The 19,894-nt window shown below is 40.8% G+C and overlaps 1 protein-coding gene across 1 annotated transcript in view; it reads left to right on the top strand.

Moving 5' to 3' along the window:
- The first annotated feature begins 3,723 nt into the window (after nt 1-3,723).
- Nucleotides 3,724-19,894, top strand: part of LOC124616280 (armadillo repeat-containing protein gudu) — a 209,134-nt gene continuing 192,963 nt past the window's right edge. Inside the window, exon 1 of the mRNA XM_047144582.1 lies at nt 3,724-3,728. Coding sequence (XP_047000538.1) covers nt 3,724-3,728 — 5 coding nt within the window. The remainder of the gene's footprint in view (nt 3,729-19,894) is intronic.

Raw genomic sequence — 19,894 nt, forward strand, 5'->3', positions numbered from 1 at the left:
CTGTTACAACTTTAAAGTGTACTGCCGATAAAACCTAGTCTTTGGTTCGCTTTGCCTATAATATTATCCATGTGATAGTTCCAGTTTAAGTCAGCCTTGATTGTAATCCCTAAGGATTTAGTTAAATTGGCAGCCTTTAGTTTTGTCTGATTTATCCCTTAACTGAAATTTAGCGGATTCCTTTTACCACTTATGTAGATGACTTCATACTCTTCATTATTTAGTCACTTTCCACTTTTCGCACCATACAGATATCTTGTCTAAATCATTTTGCAATTGGTTTTGATCTTCTGATGAGTTTACGAGACAGTAAATTACAGCATCATCTGCAAACAATCTAAGAGGTTGAAAGGTGGCTACACTGAGCCACAGCGCCAGAGATTGCGCCAAAGAGTATTATTCCGCCGCCTCCACTGGCAGTGTTTGTCGAGAACTCATAGTAGTCAGTGCTTGCTGAGATGTCGTAGTGGAGAGTGCTTGTTCCATGTTTTATGCAGTTGTTTGATGGGCTACACAGCAGATGTTGTTCTAATGGAGATATTGTAATGATCAGAGTGCTTTTCGTCAATATATATGAAGGCAAAATATTCCCTGTTTTTTCATTATTTCAGTGTCTTAAATAATGCGTCATTACAGGTTCAGTCAACAAAGCATCTGGCTCGTGTTCTTGTATTAGAGTGTAATTCTGGTTTCCTTACGCAATTATAGTATTTATATTTTTTTAATTACTTCAGTATAAATGATATTTAAAATTTCTTGTCTTATTGAAGAAGAACCGTGCCGGATGTATACGTTGAATCACACTTCCACACACTGAACAGTTACACTTGTGCTTTGTTGTTGCGTTGGTTTTATAGCTGCTGGGGACTTAATTAATTAATTGTGTTAACGGAAAATTTCATTCCATTCTTTGTTGTTATTCTATGCAGTCAGATTGCGTACTAAAACTAGTCAGGGCCAACCGTTTACTAGACTTCGTAATCGGACAGACAGCTACTAAATCAAAAAATTAAAAGTATTTGCATTACATGTTTATATAATTAAGCCCCCATGCAAGGTCTGTTCAAATTGTCTCCTAAATCGTTTATTGTAGATCAGGAATAACGGAGGGCCTAAAACACTTCCTTGGGAAGTGACAGTAAATCAAAAATCCAGTCACACAACTGAGACGATACTTCGTGGACACGCAAATTGGTTAGAAGTCGCTTGTGAGGAACGCTGTCAAAAGTCTTCTGAAAATCTAGACACGTGGAATCAATTTGAGATCCCCTGTCGATAGCACTCATTACCTCGGATGAATAAAAAGCTACATGTGTTTCACAAGAACGATATTTTCTCAACTCATTTTCTTCGAGGTAATTCACAATGTTAGAAAACAGTTTATGTTCCAAAATCCTACTGCACATCCTCGTCAGTAATACTGGGCTTCAATTCGACGGAATGCTGGTGTTACCTATGCAACCTCCCAGTCTTTAGGTACGGATCTTTCTTCGTGCGAGCAGTTTTAAATGAATGCTAAGTGTGGAACTATTTTATCAGCATTCTCTGAAATTAGGATTAGTGTAAGGGTATCCATACATGTCTCTGGGGAACCTGTCGATGAGTTTCCCACTAAAACAACATGCAGCGTCTTCCTCACCAAGAAATCATTAAAATTGTCACAAACTTAATTACATTCATACTTTCTTTATCAAGTGTTGGTGTCGTACTGACTCGAAAGCTTGTCGGCAGTCACAAATTGCTGCATTCACCAGTTGGCCTTGACCTGGGAAATGTTTCCTTCTTCATCGTTGACGTAGGAACGGATTATAAATCACGATACACTGCATGAAATTCCAGTGGGAACTCTTAAAAGTAGAACTGCTGCTCTATGAAATTCTAAATAACAGTCGTGAACGGAATGTTAGTTAATGTCTTTTTTTTCATTATTCTGACAACCATCACAGTGACGGCTTGTCTCCCAAGGCAAATAACGACTTGCGTCATTTTTCCATAGCGGGAGTAGTTGAGACTCCTCCTCTGCACGCTAGTAATTTTTTTATTGGTTGTGAGACTCAAATAGCTGGCTGGGTTTACGTACAGTCACTTGCATGGAACCAAACGACGTCTTTCGAATTTTTTTCTACTTCTAATGAGGCTTTTTTATGTGTGTAATTGTATATGACCCTCGTGCATTATGCTGTGCTGCACTCACTAATTATCAGTCCGAGGGTATGTGGGGATGTATGTACTTAAATACTTTTTTACAGTCTCGAGGCGATTATTTCTTGCTTTAAACATGCCAAGTTTTTAGATTCAGCATAAAAGCAGAAGCAAATATTAAAGTGTTGCACTTATTATGCTCGAAATCCGCTTATTTTGCTGCTGTTCAGTCAGATGCTGAGTTTTACACATTAGAAGCACACACTTGAGAGAGAACAAATGCCGAATATAAAACAGAGCACATAATGATGGTGTAATACAAAACGACTACATGTGTAGAGCGTCTAAGTCGGTTCACGTCCGCAGGTATAACTTTTAATTACCCTGCACTAGACCCCTGCGTTGCCAGCTATTAAACATGCTGCATGTTGGTTTTGCAGACTGTTTCTATTTGTTTGGAAACAGGAAAAAATATGTACTGTATTGACTGAGCGAACTACATTGTTAATTTACTGTGAAGTTCTCTCAGCAGCATAGTGCATATTTTTTCCATTTCCAAACAAAGAAAAACAGTCTGTAATACATACATGTTAATCAAGAACGTGTTTGAAGCTTTTCTGATAGCTGACTTTTACACCAATTGCGTCGCTCACACAAGTCAATAATAGTTCATCTTTCTACACAACGTACATTCGTGAAATAAGAACTGAACTAAGGTATTCCTAAAGCCGGCAACATATAATAATAAATGCGGTTCACAGTCCTCCTGCGATATGCGTTCGTACTCTTTCAAGCCATCTTTTTGTCAGGGTGTGCAACAGTTAAAACCTTTAGCTTCGGCATCGCTAATAGTGAATGCCGGGTTATGGAACACTTCTACCGGGATCTGGATTATGCGGACTATTGCGTTTCACGTTGTAGCAGCGTGCTTAAAACTGATTTTTATTTTCATTTTATTTACGATATATTATGTATAATTTGACCAGACAATACAATTTGCTTGTAAAGCAGGCAAGAAAATTAAATGCAGATGTGGCTACAGAAGTATTGTCAGTACTTCATGTCATTTGAAACATAATTTGTCACGCTTATGACTGGTAAATGCCATCTTCGATAATTAATCTCGCTGGAGACTCTTAAAGTCTTAAGTGTTGGAGACACTGGCAAAAAGTTGGATCGATAGAGTGGTAGCAGATTCTGCAAGACGTCCGTAAGTTTGCTCTTTGTAGATGCTGTCTTCTGCCTTAGCAATCTGGTGGCTTGAACCCTGCTTTGAGACTTTAGAATGCAGACATAAATCACGCTTCCTCCCGTGCGTGATGTAACTCTTCCATCACTAGTCGTAAAGCCTTCGGGTCGAAGCAGTTTTTTTTCTCTTTCCCTGCTCCGCTGCATTCGTCACGTTATGCACGTCTGGTGCGGTTTGTTTGATCGATAGTCCGCTGGAGACAGGCATAATGCACGATAGAGCTCAGATCTAAGCTACACAACACGGGAAACTAGTCCACGATTCCATAAGCAGCTGTTCGGAACCCGCGGCTTCACCGCATGTGAGCACACAGCCGTCGCCACGTATCAGCCATGCGGTAAGTGCGTTGAGAATTCGTTACCATGGTGATGTCAACTCGCGAGGCTGTTGCTTCTCAGATTACGCCCACTTCTGCGGCACATCGCTTCCAAGTATCACAGCTTTACGATCTTTCGAATTCACGCAGAGTTAATTCTGGTTTGACACATTTTGATTTTATATTCCTGTCACCATACTGAAGTATATTTGAATATTAGAAGGGCTATGTACGACTTCGTACTTTTCTAGCTATAAAATGCCCTTGAAGGTCATAGTTAAATTGTTATTTCACTAAACATATTACGAACAACGGTTTGAAAAAGCCTGAGAATACAAAACATTATTTCACGCTGAACTGCATTCTGTCACCACTTTCGTAGTTTCTTATTTCCACTAATGAGTTTCGAAGTGTTATTTCTTTGTCTACAGATAAGGACATTTTTCATTTCACACGTGATATGCGTTATAACTTTTAGTTGACACTATATTCCTATTTTCTGCTAGCTTAACTGTAAACCGTGACCTGAAACGAATTAAGTGTCCAGTTTAGAAACATTCGAACTAGTTTATTATAGAAAATTACTAATTTTTCTTTCCTCTTACCCTTAAACTGGTAGGGTCTTGTGTGAGCTTAATTATGTGAGTGAGAGAGATTCACCAAGAGGTGGATTTTTTTGTTTGTCATTCTGTTTGTCTATTTCCGGTCTGTTTCAATGCGTTATAAAAAGTACATAATTGTTTGCCAAAACCTGTCTTCATTTCATACCCACTCCTACACGTTCACATAAGGATATGCTGTTCTTCTATAAATTAATCTTATGCCCTTTCTTTTATTTTTTCATAATTCCCGCAACTGATTCAATATGTCACAGTAATTAGATAGATGTACACCCACGTCCCTTACTTGGCAACTCTCTTAAAAATTCATGATTGCAGAAAGCTGTCTAGTGTTTCGTATAAATTCGTCTTGTACCCATTGTTTACACTTTACAACATTTAAAGTTATTTATCTAGCTCAATAAGTATTTAAAATTCATTAGTCTTTTTTTATGCATGGGTTCAGAGCCACATTCAATTTCTTTACAAGAAGTCATTTGCCTACAGCATCAGTAAATTTTTTAGATTAGTGGTTACCGAGCTAATTCTCGCTCCTCCCCCCCCCCCCCCCCCCCCACCTCTGACAACCCTTCCGTCTTGGATATTATCAACCACTATCATACAAAGAAATCATTATATGCTTTGATTTGTCATGTTCAATATTATCGACCACTAACACACAAAAATACATTATATACTTCCATTTGTTGTGCTGACGTATGGAAGCTTATAAAACATTTTTTGTGTGAAGTTGCTTGATAATGCGGGGGGGGGGGGGGGGGGGGGGGGGGGGTGAAATTTGATAATAACCAATGAAATGAAGTGGTTGTTTCGAATGAAAAAAAGTCTTAGGCGGGAAGGTGACCTCTTTCAAATAACTTAGGTTCATTGCGTGTCTACCGAGTTGCTGATCCGTTCCTTTTGCACATCTGGCTGCTGACTGACGTAAGCTGTTATACAGGCATCGAACTTTACCTTAGGTTCTAGTACTTTGTCCCAGATGCCACAACAAAAATTTACACTCCTCCTTCTACATGTACACGGTGATTCTGTGAGAACGTCGAACTTTAAACATGTGAAACACATGATCTGCTGGGCATTTTGAGTCAACTTACATCAGGGGTGCGCATCCTTCTCAGGCATATATGATACGAAACAAAAATTGGCCACCACTGGGATTCATTTGTTTCACGTGTAACACTGGCGTGTACATATTATTTGTATTCACTTATATACTAGTTTGCTAATTACGTGTGGTATGTCACTGCGTCCCCCTTTGCTGGTTTGAGGGGATGTAGTTTGCCATTTCCTTTCTGCGACTAAAGTGCGCGTCATTTATGTTGGCGGCCGAGTTTAGGTTCGTTCTGTGCATCTGACGTCAAAAAATACAGTCAGCTAATGAACAGAGAATGACGTTGCCAGAGCTCGACTGCAGAGCAGAGCAGGGACGAGTGTCTTCAGTTTTAGAAACGTTCAGTCATAAATAGAGTAATAGAACAAAAGCAATGTCTTGATAGCAGACTTTGTTTTTTGAAAGTTTGGAAAAACCATTCTTTATACCAATTGCTTCATTTTCTATTAATTAATTATACCAAACAAGCAATAAGACTCTTAATTCAGGCGATAGCAAGGCGATAGCAAGGAAAGGTGTTTGTATCAATTTCACGAACCGTTTTTTCGCAATAAAGAACAGCAGTAATTGTTTATTTCCTATTGTACTTCGACGAAGTGCGAGTAATTCATAGGCATACCAACAGCGTTTGTCAGAATTTTGCGTGAGCTGTTATACTCCTTATGGAGACACTTTGCAAGATGAGCTGTGCTAGCATAACGGTTAAGGTGTTGGGTTAGTGAGCGAAAGGTTTGGAGTTCAACCCTTATGCGATGCAAAATATTTTCTTTATTTAAAAACAATATCGTAGTGTCTTACTTCACGAATTTTATTCGTTTGAATGCAATTTTTTGAAATTTCTAGTGCTTTGTCTGTTCATTAACCCTTTCGCTGCTGCAGTCACGTGCTCCCCGCATTCCGCGCTGTGCACTATTTTGTGATCACTGCACTGCTCGACTTTGCAGACACATGGTGTTCCCACTGCTTTGACACACTTATCATTGGATTTCACAAAAACTATTTGGCCCAAAAATTAGATTTTTACACATCTTCTTGACTGATGCCTTCCCCCCATAAATGACTTAATTTTGTTTTGATGTTCAACCCAGTTATTGTGCAGCATTAAATGTAGTAAACCATTGCACGAAATTTTGAAGAGTTTGCAGAGGTAAAAGTCCATAGCGTATACTTTCCGTATGGTCGATTTTAGTTGCCACAATGTTGAGAATGAAAGGTGGACAAGGTACCTAAATTTCATATAAAATTTACTGTATAAAAATATCTCATTTAATTTAAGTACCACATAGGTGTCGTATGTAATATTGAGAAATATTCCATCTTTCGCGACTGTAATAAAAGTTTTATTTACACCGGGCGCGTTTGGCTTTATTTTAAAGCACTTCAATCAGCCAATGGAAGTGGGGGGCAGGTATCACTCAAGAAGATCTAATTTTTGGGCCAAATAGTTTTTCTGGAATCGAATGATTAGTGTGTCAAAGCAGTCGGAAACACCATGTGTCAGCACAGGCGAGCAGTGCAGTGGCAAAATCGCGCACAGCGCGGAATGCGGGGAGCACGTCTCTGTAGCAGCGAAAGGGTTAATGCGGCCGTGGTGGCTTTACTTCATAAACAGCGCGCTCCCCCCTAAACGTAAGCTTGCGAACTATACTATACTATACCATGGCGCTGCTTCTCTTGGCGCGTGCGTCGTGTGCAACTGGCAACGCAGCAATCTCCCGCGTCTGGGTGGTCATGCGCGAGCCGCCAAGATAAAAGAATTCAACTATAGTGGCTGAACCGTCACATGCGTGACTACGTAATATGGAGTACTGTGATGAATGCTTGTATGGTGTGGTGTCACGCTTGAGTTTTACGGTGACTTTCGAAACGAAGTAAAGAGAGTGAGAGATTATGTCGGCACACAAGCTACTACAATCGAGCGGCAACAGTGACCAGCCGAGTTCAATATCCAAATCCGACTGACATATCACTGCCAGCAGGGTTTCATTCCATCAGAAAGGCGCGACCTTTTTTTTTTTTTGCATATTAATCTAGCACAATGGCGCAGAATTTGGTGACCAGTAATTTGTGCAGCATACAACAAGCTCATCTACGAATTTGGGTGAGTATCCCTTGGTAATATATTTTACTGTTTTACAATTTTGTATTAGCCATTCGGTTTTCTGATTGTGCAACAAAAAACAACCAGCAGAAAATGCGTGTTTTGACAACTAGTAAAACAAATACACAACATTTTTTCTAATCACGACGTATCGGCTCCAGCTTCATGGACGCACTAATCACGCCGATGTCCTTCTCGGTCCTTATGTAACACACATGCTAGATCCAAAGTTTACTTTTTTCTAGGATAAACTACATGTGCTGTGCCTGATTGTAGATACTTTAACCAAACCATATGTTTTCAGTGTATCATTTGTTTTCGTCTCTGCATGGTCCTAGCAGGTGGTAGCATCTGCTTATAGAAAGCTGTCTATTGCAGTGTGAGCATGTCTTCAAGGAAAAAAGATAATTTCTATTTTTTTATAGTACTTTTGGACCAGAATGTGTTTAGAACGTGAATAATGAGGTAAAATATGCTATATATATATATATATATATATATATATATATATATATATGCGCACTGTTTGTGCATCCGCACAGAAGAAGATGGTCAAATGGCCGGTGAGCCTTGATGGTATCTGTTCTTTCGGAATATATATATATATATATATATATATATATATATAATGTGGTAAAATATGCTCTATATATTATGCTCTATATATTATATATATATATAATGTGGTAAAATATGCTCTATATATATATATATATATATATATATATATATATATATATATATATATTCCGAAAGAACAGATACCATCAAGGCTCACCGGCCATTTGACCATCTTCTTCTGTGCGGATGCACAAACAGTGCCCGAACTCTTACGGGAATCGGCAGTAAAGCCGAGAGTAACGAGGATAATGAGCAGGAGCACTATGAATATAGTGCGGGACAATAAGTTGCGAATGTGGATCTCACGGGAGGCGTGCGAGAGATAAGTCCCTGCAGTCGCACTATCCTCTGTGTCCTTGGTGGCGTGCTCGGTCAGAGGGTTAGTTACCCTTTGTAATAAAAAACTGAGTGAACGGATCAACAAAGAACCTTAACGGGTGTCATCGGACATTCGCCCCGAACAAATTCAACGAACAATATAGAACAAAATGAAACCAAAAGAAAGATGGATAGAGCGTCTGCCATGTAAGCAGGAGATCCCGGGTTCCAGTCCTAGTCGGGGCACACATTTCTAATTGTCCCCGTTGACTTATATCAACGCCTGTATGCAGCTAGTGGTATTCATTTCATTGTAATATAATACATTATTCAATTTCATTACAACAACACAGCGATATATATATTTCGATTTAACACTGGAACTCACTGGAACTACACTCGACAACGACCTATCCTTTCGCATTCCAGTGGTACTGTTTTCATTGTTTTTATGTGTTTAACATTGAGTTTTTAGAGTACTGCACAAATTTCAGTTATTTTTCTAACATAAATAGTATTCACTTTGAACACGTTCTAGAATTTTTATTAATCGCGTCTGTTTTTTTATATCTAGTATTTTTAACTTATTTTGACCGAAAAAATGCATTGACCCCCCAATATAAACTTTTCGGTCCTAAAACCTAAGCTTAGGACAGGAGGATATAGTAGAGATGTGATTTCATGGTGTGATCACAATATAGGCAGTATACACTATGTTTTCAGAAACTTCCGCGATAAATGTTATCATCCGCCAAACCTAGTTCATGGCACCATATCCAACGAACTTCTCAACACACACGGACAAATACTGTTTTCCAGGCGGCCGCCAGTTCCACAAAACCATACCGAGTGCCACATGTATTACGACTGGACTGCAAAAAGTAAGACATACTTATTATGGCAAGCCAGGTAACTTTTATTGAATGCTGCCACAGATACATCACACTATTTTTTTTATCACAGTCAGCGAGTCTCTGTAAACAACAGTTGGAAAGTTCTTCCAGTCGTTCGGTTCCCTGACGATAGAAATCCTCTCCTTGGTCAAAGACCATTCGAGAAGTCCTCATCGTTGGAAAATTTCTTTTCCCCACAGATGTTCTTACAGCTTGCCGAAAAGGTGGAAATCACATCGGGCAAGATCTGGACTTCCCGATCAGAATCACCCACCGTTTGTGCGGCCGTGGTCAAACTGTTGCATCATTTCCGTAGAAAGGTCTGTTCAAAAAATTACGGAACATTCGCAATTTCGCGCCGATGGTGTGTTGGAGGGAAAAGCGGTTGGCATCCCTGCAAACACTCTGTGTATAATGTGTAACTGCCAGAAGTTTCATTACTGCATGTCTGTTAGTTATTGTTCAGTGCTGCATTGAGTAGAATGTTGTCTCGCACAGTTTGCGAATTTCTAGATGGCAAAGTCAGAGGAGCAACGCGTCTGCAATGAATTTTGTGTGAAACTCAAGAAAATCTTTACAGAGACAATCCAAATGATGCAGGAAGCCTATGGTGATTGCTTACTCGGTGTTACAAATTGTTCACACGCTTTAAAAATGGCAGGATGGAAGTTAAAGATAATCCTCGTTCAGGATACCATCCGACGTCTACCGACAACGCTCCGGTCAGGAACATCAACGAAACTGTGGGTGCCAATCGAAGACTGACTGTCTGAGAGATTGCAGAAGAATGTACCATTATCTTGGATCATGTCACGAAATCCTGACATAGCATCTTGGAATGCGTCGTGTTGCCGACAATTTCGTCCCACAGCTTGAGAGCCAAGATCAGAAAGTCCTTCGCCTCGCAGTCTGTGAAGATCTTTGAATCGTGCAAACGAGAACGAGATGTTCCTTAAGAGAATCCTAACTGGTGATGACACATGGGTCTACGGTTATGATGTTGAGACCAACGTTCAATCTTCACAGTGGGTCAGGAAAGGTTCTCAAAGACCAAAAAAAGCTCGTCAGGTCAAATGTCATAGTCTTGATGACAGTTTTCTTTGACTTCGAAGTATTAGTTCATCATGAATTGGTGCCACAACGACAAACTGTTAATCGATGATACTATCAAAAGGTGTTGCGACGCATGCGAGAAAATATGGGAAGGAAACGGCCTGAAATGTGGTGAGACAATTTATGGGTCTTGCACAACGATAACGCACCCGCCATTGCGGACTTTTTTAATTCAAAAATTGAAAAAGCCGTTGAAAGGACGAAGATTTGCAAAGATAGACAAGATAAAAGAAAATTCGCAGACGGCGCTTTTCGCAATCCAGCAAGAGGCGTACCAAGACTGGTTCCGGAAATGAAAACGCGTTGGGGGCGGTGTATCAATTGTGGAGGAGAGTATTTCGAAGGATACCATGCATAATAAGCAAAAGGTAAGCGTAGAAAAATTTTGTGGGCAAGGTTCCGGAATTTTTTGAACAGATATCGTGTACCACCAGAATTCAATGGCGAATTTCTGTGCAGTCCCCGATTTCGTTCGATGTCTGCTGTCATGCTGTTCTGTAAGGACACCGCACACCGGAGTGGTACTCCAGAAGGAAGATTATACAGTGTAACGCCCCGTCTATGATGTGGTCATGAGAGCCACAGAACAAGTTCGGATGGGGAAGGATAGGGAAGCAAACCGGCCGTGTACTTTTCTAAGGAACCATCTTGGCTTTTGCCTTAAGCGATTTAGCAAAACCACGGAAAATCCACATCTAGATAGAGGGGGGGGGGGTTTTAAACCCCTTCCTCCCGAGTTAGATTAGTCTTTTGTGTTACCACATCACCACCTCCTTGAGTATAGTACTGCGCAATTGGAAGCATAAGCGCCAAATAAGCGACTTTCTTTGTATATTCACTGCTCTTTCCCAGAACCCTCCGATTAACTATTTCATGCAACTTTTTCCACTCTTCTCCAAACATTACAGATCAACGATGGCACTGTTTGTACTACTCAAAACGGTATATCGAACTGCTTCTTGTCATCATTGACTTCTTGCAAGTTAACATCCCCATTAGCTATGTTCTAATCAAGAAAATAATATTAAACACTGTAAAATATTGTGAAGGAAGTGAACCATGACACACTTTTGAAATACGTTGATTCATAAAAGACAACATTTGAATGCTTGCAAGAAATGTGATGACGAAGTGAAAGGACCAGGACCCTGACCAGAAGTTAGCAAAAAGTGATACAATTAGAGACAAGGATGGATAGATAACATACTAATGATAAAATTGATTTCGATCAACTAGTGAAAATTTTATTGAAAATTTCAGATGATATGATCGTAAAATAGAATAAAATATATAAAATTCATAAAAAGTAAGTTTGCTTAAAATTCACTTCAGATTTTTTTTCCTAAGAACTAAAGTTAAAGGCCTTACCAAAACTTACTGCACTGAATGTCGTTAAATTAAAGGGCAGCAGCAATCCAATTAAAGGTAGAATGTTAGTGTAACTTGTCAAAAGATCGATGTTGCTAAATAACTAAAAGTAAATAGCAGGTGAAACGTACAATACGATCCATGTTGAGCAAATCTTTCTAATAATCAATCTTTCATAAAAAAATATACTGAATTCTTTCTTCTGATATGCCCATTGTGGGCAGTTAGACGTTAGATCTGTGCTTATCGTTTCGTTACTTTTTTTTGTATGGATCAACTTGAAGAGAAATTTGTCCACCTATGAAGGCAGGCTTTAAATTGTAAGACATTTCCAGGGGAAGATGTGGACTCCGACCGCAATCTATTGGTTATGAACTACAGATTAAAACTGAAGAAACTACAAAAAGGTAGGAATTTAAGGAGGTGGAACCTGGATAAAATGGAAGAACCAGAGGTTGTAGAGAATTTTCAGAGAGAGCATTAGGGAACGATTGACAAGAACGGGGGAAAGAAATACAGTAGAATAAGAATGGATAGCTTTGAGGGATGAAATAGTGAAGGCAGCAGAGGATCAAGTGGGTAAAAAGACGAAGGCTAGTAGAAATCCTTGGGTAACAGAAGAGATATTGAATTTAATTGATGAAAGGGTAAAATACAAGAACGCAGTAAATGAAGCAGGCAAAAAGGAATACGAACTTCTCAAAAATGAGGTCGGCAGGAATTGCAAAATTGCCAAGCAGGGATGGCTAGAGGACAAATGTAAAGATCTAGAGGCATATATCACTAGGGGTAAGATAGATACTGTCTACAGGAAAATTGAAGAGACCTTTGGAGAAAAGAGAACCACTTGTATGAATATCAAGAGCTCAGATGGAAAACTAGTTCTAAGTAAAGACGGGAGGGCAGAAAGGTGGAAGGAGTATATAAAGGGGATGTACTTGAGAGAAATATTATGGAAATAGAAGAGAACATGGATGAAAATGGAATGGGAGATATGATACTGCGTGAAGAGTTCGACAGAGCACTGAAAGACCTAAGTCGAAACAAGGCCCCGGGAGTAGACAATATTCCATCTGAACTCGTGATAGCCTTGGGAGAGCCAGTCCTGACAAAACTCTACCATCTGGTGAGCAAGATGTATGAGACAGGAGAAATACCCTCAGACTTCAAGAAGAATATAATAATTCCAATCCCAAAGAAAGCAAGTGTTGACAGGTGTGAAAATTACCGAACTATCAGTTTAATAAGTTCCTGCAAAATACTAACATGAAAGGAAAAACTGGTAGAAGCCGACCTCGGAGAAGATCAGTATGGATTCCAGACAGCTGTTCAAATGGTTCAAATGGCTCTGAGCACTTTGGGACTCAACTGCTGAGGTCATTAGTCCCCTAGAACTTAGAACTAGTTAAACCTAACTAACCTAAGGACATCACTAACATCCATGCCCGAGGCAGGATTCGAACCTGCGACCGTAGCGGTCTTGCGGTTCCAGACTGCAGCGCCTTTAACCGCACGGCCACTTCGGCCGGCCCAGACAGCTGTCTTGGTAGAAATGTTGGAATACGTGAGGCAATACTGACCCTACGTTTTATCTTAGAAGATAGATTAACGTTTCTAGCATTTGTAGACTTAGAGAAAGTTTTTGACAATGTTGACTCGAATACTCTCTTTCAAATTTTGAAGGTGGCAGGGATAAAATATAGGAAGCGAAAGGCTATTTACAATTTGTACAGAAACCAGATGGCATTTTTAAGAGTCGATTGGCATGAAGGAGAAGCAGTGGTTGCGAAGGAAGTGAGACAGGGTTGTAGCCTATTCCTGATGTTATTCAATCTGTATATTGAGCAAACAGTAAAGGAAACAAAATAAAAATTTGGGGTAGGAATTAAAATCCATGGAGAAGAAATAAAAACTTTGAGGTCTGCCGCTGACATTGTAATTCTATCTGGAGGAGCAGTTGAACGGAATGGGCAGTGTCTTGAAAGGAGAATATAACATGAACATCAACAAAAACAAAACGAGGATAATGGAATGTAGTCGAATTAAATTTGGTGGTGATGCTGAGGGAATTAGAGTAGGAAATGAGGCACTTAAATTGTAGATGGGTTTTGCTATCTGGGTAGCAAAGTAACTGATGATGGTCGAAGTAGAGCGAATATAAAATGTAGGCTGGCAATGGCAAGGAAAGCGTTTCTGAAGAAGGGAAATTTGTTAAGATTCAGTATAGATTTAAGTGTGAGGAAGTCTTTTCTAAAAGTAATTGTTTGGGGTGTAGCCATGTATGAAAGTGAAACATGAACGATAAATAGTTTGGACAAGAAGAGAATAGAAGCTTCCGAAATATAGTGCTACAGAAGATTAGATGGGTAGATCACGTAACTAATGGGGAGGTACTGAATAGGACTGAGGAAATTGGTAGGACACATTCTGAGGCATCAAGGGATCACCATTTTAGTATTGGATGGAAGCCTGGAGCGTAAAAATCGTAGAGGGAGACCAAGAGATGAATACACTAAGCAGATTCAGAAGTATGTAGATTGCAGTAGTTATTCGGAGATAAAGAGCTTGCACAGGGTAGAGTAGCATGGACAGCTACATCAAACCAGTCTCTGGAGTGAAGACCACAACAATAACAACGATGAAGGCACTCCCACACTTTTTAATTGTTGGAGTAGAAAACTTATAAGTCTTCACCAAATCAGAATGAATTTACGTTGGCAATAAACTGCCAAAAACAAAGATACTGTTCCAAAAAATCAATAAACAAAAGTTTGGCAAATATTAATTGAAAGTGACCTGCATTAATGCACAAAATATACCAACAGTACAAAAAAACGCTTTAACTCCTGTGGGTGCCATCCGTCTACCTGGACGAGATCTTTTCACTCTCCTCTAGCAACTGCATTATAAAAGATCACCATATCTTTAGTATCTCCGGAGACTAAAAAGCTATGAACATAAGTCATACAGAGAAATACTTAATCTTTGATCCTTACTGTATGCAGAGAAACCCTTATATCTTCAGCGTTCTTTTTTTAACAGGAAATAACTAATATTTTGCATTATATCATACACCTGAAGCGCTAACGTTTAGGCCTCATTTTTCTGACCGGTAAATAACGAAAATTCCTGTAGTGTACAGTGTGCTAAATGATTTAGTTCTTCTTTTAAGCGTTTAATATGTGTTGTAGTGCATGGTAAGTGTGATTGTTGCCATAGGGTTGTCAGACGGGGTTTGGTATATGTAGATTGCGGACTGGAATTCCAGTGCGGCGACTGTAATGGGGAACTGAACTAGGCTCTCCCATCGGACTGTAGGCTCTGCAAAAAATACAAGAGATTCGCTGCACAGGAAGCAAAGATTTGTGACCTTCAGGCTGAATCAGAGCACACAAAACTTGAACGAGATGGGTTAAAGAGGGAAGAAGACCGTGGAAACTGGGTAAAGCTAACAAGTAATAGCTTCATCTACATCACATTGTAGCATCTTACTCGTGTAGAAATGAAGTGGTAAAAGGGGGAATTATTACGTACGTTAAGGTGGAATACAAACCCAAAAACACCTTAACAAGTAGATTTTGTAGAAATCAGCGCACAGAATGAAGTCTTGTGAATTAACACTGAAAAACAGTTCACTTTTAACTGCAACTGCTTATAGATATCTGCTGGGAAATTTTGAACTGTTAATGACGAATACTGATTCCCTACTAAGCTATCTTTCAGACAAAAACAAGCAGTTATAAGCCTGGTGTGATTTCAGTGTAGATTTTCTTAACGATTCTGATAGAAAAATCATCTGGAAAACTTGTTTGAATCCTACAATTTGATCTCAGTAATTGACTTTACAATAGGTGGAGACAGACTGTAGGACGGTAACTGATTATGTTTCCTTCGATGAATCTCAAAACAAGAAAATGACTATTTATCCAGTAACAAATGCTCTCTCTGAATATGACGCACAGTTAGTTAGAAGAAATGAGATAGTGCTTTGCAGTAGAGACACTGTTTGGTGGAAATCATTAGAACAAGTAATGATTCAAGGACGAAAATTTGGAAAATAGTTTACGAGAGATGACCTGTGAGGAAGTTTATAATGAACCAAACGCTGATATAAATGTAATCTATTCCATGAAAAATTCGTATCATTATTTGAAAACAGCTATCCACATAAGCTAATCAGAAAGGACACTAAAAAGCCAGTAAAAACAATGGACTACTAGACAGGTTAAAGAACCTTGTGAAAGGTGAAGAGAACTTTGTCTGTTGACAAGAACAATTACAGATCTGGGAGTAGTTGTACACTGCAAAAACTACTCAAAATTATCGAGAAAAAAATAAGAATTAAGGAACTTGCATATTATGTCAGAAATCAGTAACTCCGGCAACAGACTTAAGGCTATAGGAAATATGATAGAACGAGAGAGGACAACAAGCCACAGAACAGGGTAACGTCACTGTTAAATGGAAGCGCTATAAATGATCAGTCACAGGTAGTATATAATATATAATAATTTCTTAAATGAAGTAGAAAATATAAGGACAAAAACTTCAAGAGAAAAATAAAAATAGTACATTGAAGAAGCAACTTTTACAAAATTCAGTCATATGGACGTCTCACCCACTTCTCTTACTGAAATTAAGAAACTCATATATTCTCTCAAAAATAGAAGCTCACCTTGATTTGAGTTTCCAACAGAGCACTAAAGACTGGTCCCATACAATAAGCACTCTCTTTCTGAAATATGGAATGAATAACTAACTAAGGGTATTTTTCTAGAGAGATTGAAATACGTCATTGTAAAACTCCTCTGTAAGGCCTGTGTAACTCCTACAACACTGCAACCTGCAACACAGACGCGTCCATTGGGTGGCCAAGCTTCAGACATCGTCTGCCGCGATAGTCACACGTTCCTGCAAGCCAACCAATGGTCTGCGCTCGTCTCGATGTTAGTTAAAGTTCCAGATAACAGCAACAACAGCAACACGCCGACTCATTGTCGCAAGACAAATTAAAATTTGTGTCAAACTGGGGTTCGAACTCAGATGTCTTGATTATCAAAAATAGTCAACTATCTGATTTTTTAAAGGTATCATAATTTCATTTCATTTTGTAATTAACACAAGCGTGAGGCCGATTTTTTCCATATTTTGAAGTTTTTCGATCTGTAGTACAGTATCGTTGCTTCTACCTATCTGATTTGCAGCAGAAGTCTCGAGTTAGAACTCCAGTTAAGACATTTGCACGCTTTGTGGTCTACAATCTGAAGACGGGTTTGATGCAGCTCTCCACGCTACTCTATCCTGTGCAAGCCTCTTCATCTGCGCATAACGACTGCAACCTAGCTCCATTTGAACCTGTTTGCTGTAGCAAAGCCCTATCTTTCTCTAAAGTTTTTACTCTCACACGTCCCTCCATAATCAAACTGACTGTACCCAGGTATCTCAGCGTCTGTCCTATCAATCGATTCATTCTTTTAGTCATGCTGTGCCGACTTCTGCCTTTATTACAGCTCTCCTGGCATTGCAGCTGTTGAACGTCAGCTACAGGGTGCTATCCGCAAGGCGCAGTCTTGGGCTGTAGCTCATGGGTTCCAGTTTTCGGCAGCCAAGACCTGCGTAATGCATTTCTGCCGGCGACGCACTGTCCACCCGGAGCCGCGGCTTTATCTTGCCGGCGAACTTCTTTCAGTGGTGGAATCACACAGGTTTTTGGGGGTGGTTTTCGATGCCCGGTTGACTTAGCTGCCTCATATCCGGCAGCTTAAACAGGCGTGTTGGCGGCATCTAAACGCTCTCAGATGCTTGAGCCACACCCGCTGGGGCGCCGACCGATTTACCCTGTTGCGGCTCTACCAGGCGTTAATCCAATCCCGTCTGGATTATGGGAGCCTGGCTTATGGCTCAGCATCCCCCTCTGCGTTGCGGGTGCTGGACCCAATACTACACAGCGGGATCCGACTTGCCACTGGTGCCTTCCGCACCAGCCCTGTGGACAGCATCCTTGTTGAGGCAGGTGTCCCTCCACTACGGTTACGACGCCAACAATTACTGGCTGCTTATGCTGCCCATGTTTTTAGCTTGCCCGGGCATCCAAATTACCGTGTCCTGTTCCCGCAGTCGGTCGTCCATCTGCCGGGCCGTCGGCCCCGGTCGGGTTGTCCGATCGCCGTACGTGTCAGGGAGCTTCTCTGCGGGCTTGGGTTTTTCCCTGTCCCACCTCCTTTCCAGGCGCCTCTGCGTACACCCCCGTGGTGTGTTCCTCGCCCTTGCCTTCGGCTCGACTTGGCACAGGGCTCGAAGGACTCAGTCCCTCCAGAGGCCTTCCGCCGCAGCTTTTCTTCCATCCTGGCCACGTATCAGGGCTCTGGAATTGTGTACACCGACGGTTCGATGGTTGCTGGTCGTGTCGGGTATGCGCTAACTCTAGGGGACCATTCCGAACAACGGTCCTTGGCGGCTGGCTGCAGCGTTTACACTGCTGAGCTAGTCGCCATCTTTCGAGCCCTAGAGTATATCCGCTCCTGCTCAGGTGAGTCCTTCGTTATCTGTAGCGATTCCCTGAGCGGTTTACGAGCTCTCGACCCGTGTTTTCCTCGTTCTCGTCTGGTGATGGCTATCCATGAGTCCATGCATACTCTTGCGCGTTGCGGCCGTTCTGTGGTCTTTTTGTGGACCCCCGGTCATGTCGGTATCCCGGGCAATGAACATGTTGACCGCCTGGCGAAAGAGGCCACGAGTAACCCATCTCTGGATGTTGGCCTCCCAGAGACTGATTTGCGGGCAGTCCTCCGCCGAAAAGTTTTTGCGCTTTGGGACGCTGAATGGCGCGATCGGATCACACCCAATAAACTCCGTGCCATTAAGGAGACGACGACTGTGTGGCGGTCATCCATGCGAGCCAACCGCAGGGACTCAGTCGTCCTTTGTCGGCTCCGCATTGGCCACTCCCGGCTAACACACAGTTATTTACTGCGCCGGGAGGACCCTCCTGTATGTCGCTGCGGGGCGGCTTTGACAGTGGCCCACATTCTGTTGGCCTGCCCCCTTTTAGCTGTGGTCAGGCAGACATTTGCGCTGCCTGATACGCTCCCTGCCATTTTATTTGATGACCCTGTTATGGCTGCCTTAGTTTTACGTTTTATTAGGGCAGGGAGTTTTTATTCTTTAATCTGAGTGTTTCTGTTTTATTTTATTGTTTTGTGTTGATTCTGGCCTTTGGCCTACGGTTTTAAACTAAGTTTTTAATGTGTTTTCGGTGGTTAGCTTTTCCCTTTTTTTTGTTCCTATGGTCGGCCAACCACCGTCACACTCCGTGTGATTTTATTTCGTTTTGTCTGGTCCTTGTCTATGTTTCTTTTGTTCTGTGTCGTCTGTCGCCTATTCTGTTGAAAATTTTTTTTATTCTCTGTGGGTATTTTTAGTATTTTGGAAAGAGGGACCGATGACCTCTGCAGTTTGGTCCCTTTAATCCTTAAACCAACCAATCATGCTGTGCCATAAATTTCTTTTCTCGCCAATCCGATTCTGACCTCTTCTTTAGTTATCCGAACTACTCACCTAAGCTTCAGCATTATCCTGTAGCGCCACATTTCTAAAGCATATATTCTTTTCTTGTCTAAACATTTTATCGCCCACGTTTCACCTCCATATGCGGCTACATTTCATACAAATATCTTCCCACAACTTTTCCTAACATTTTTAATTTGTACAAAATTGTTGAGGCTTTCGTGGCCACTTGTTGACCTATGATCTGTTGGTTTATGTTTTGGTTTCTTCGGCCGACATTTTCCTGATGTTTCACCGGCAAAGCTTAACCCTCCACCGCTGATGTTTCCACTTATTTCTTTGCTCCTTTGTTTTGAGGTTCTAGTAATACGTGCATCTCTCATCTATGGTAACAGGGCGGCTGAAGAGGTCGTCTGGATCGACCTGATACAGCTGCTTGATTCTCGCTGCTACCTCAGTTCCGCGGACTTTTTGAACTGATGTGAGCAGTCCCGGAATCCAACGAACAGAGATGTTTGTCATGTTCAAAATATGTG

Source organism: Schistocerca americana, chromosome 5 (assembly GCF_021461395.2).
Source record: "Schistocerca americana isolate TAMUIC-IGC-003095 chromosome 5, iqSchAmer2.1, whole genome shotgun sequence".
Lineage (NCBI taxonomy): Eukaryota > Metazoa > Arthropoda > Insecta > Orthoptera > Acrididae > Schistocerca > Schistocerca americana.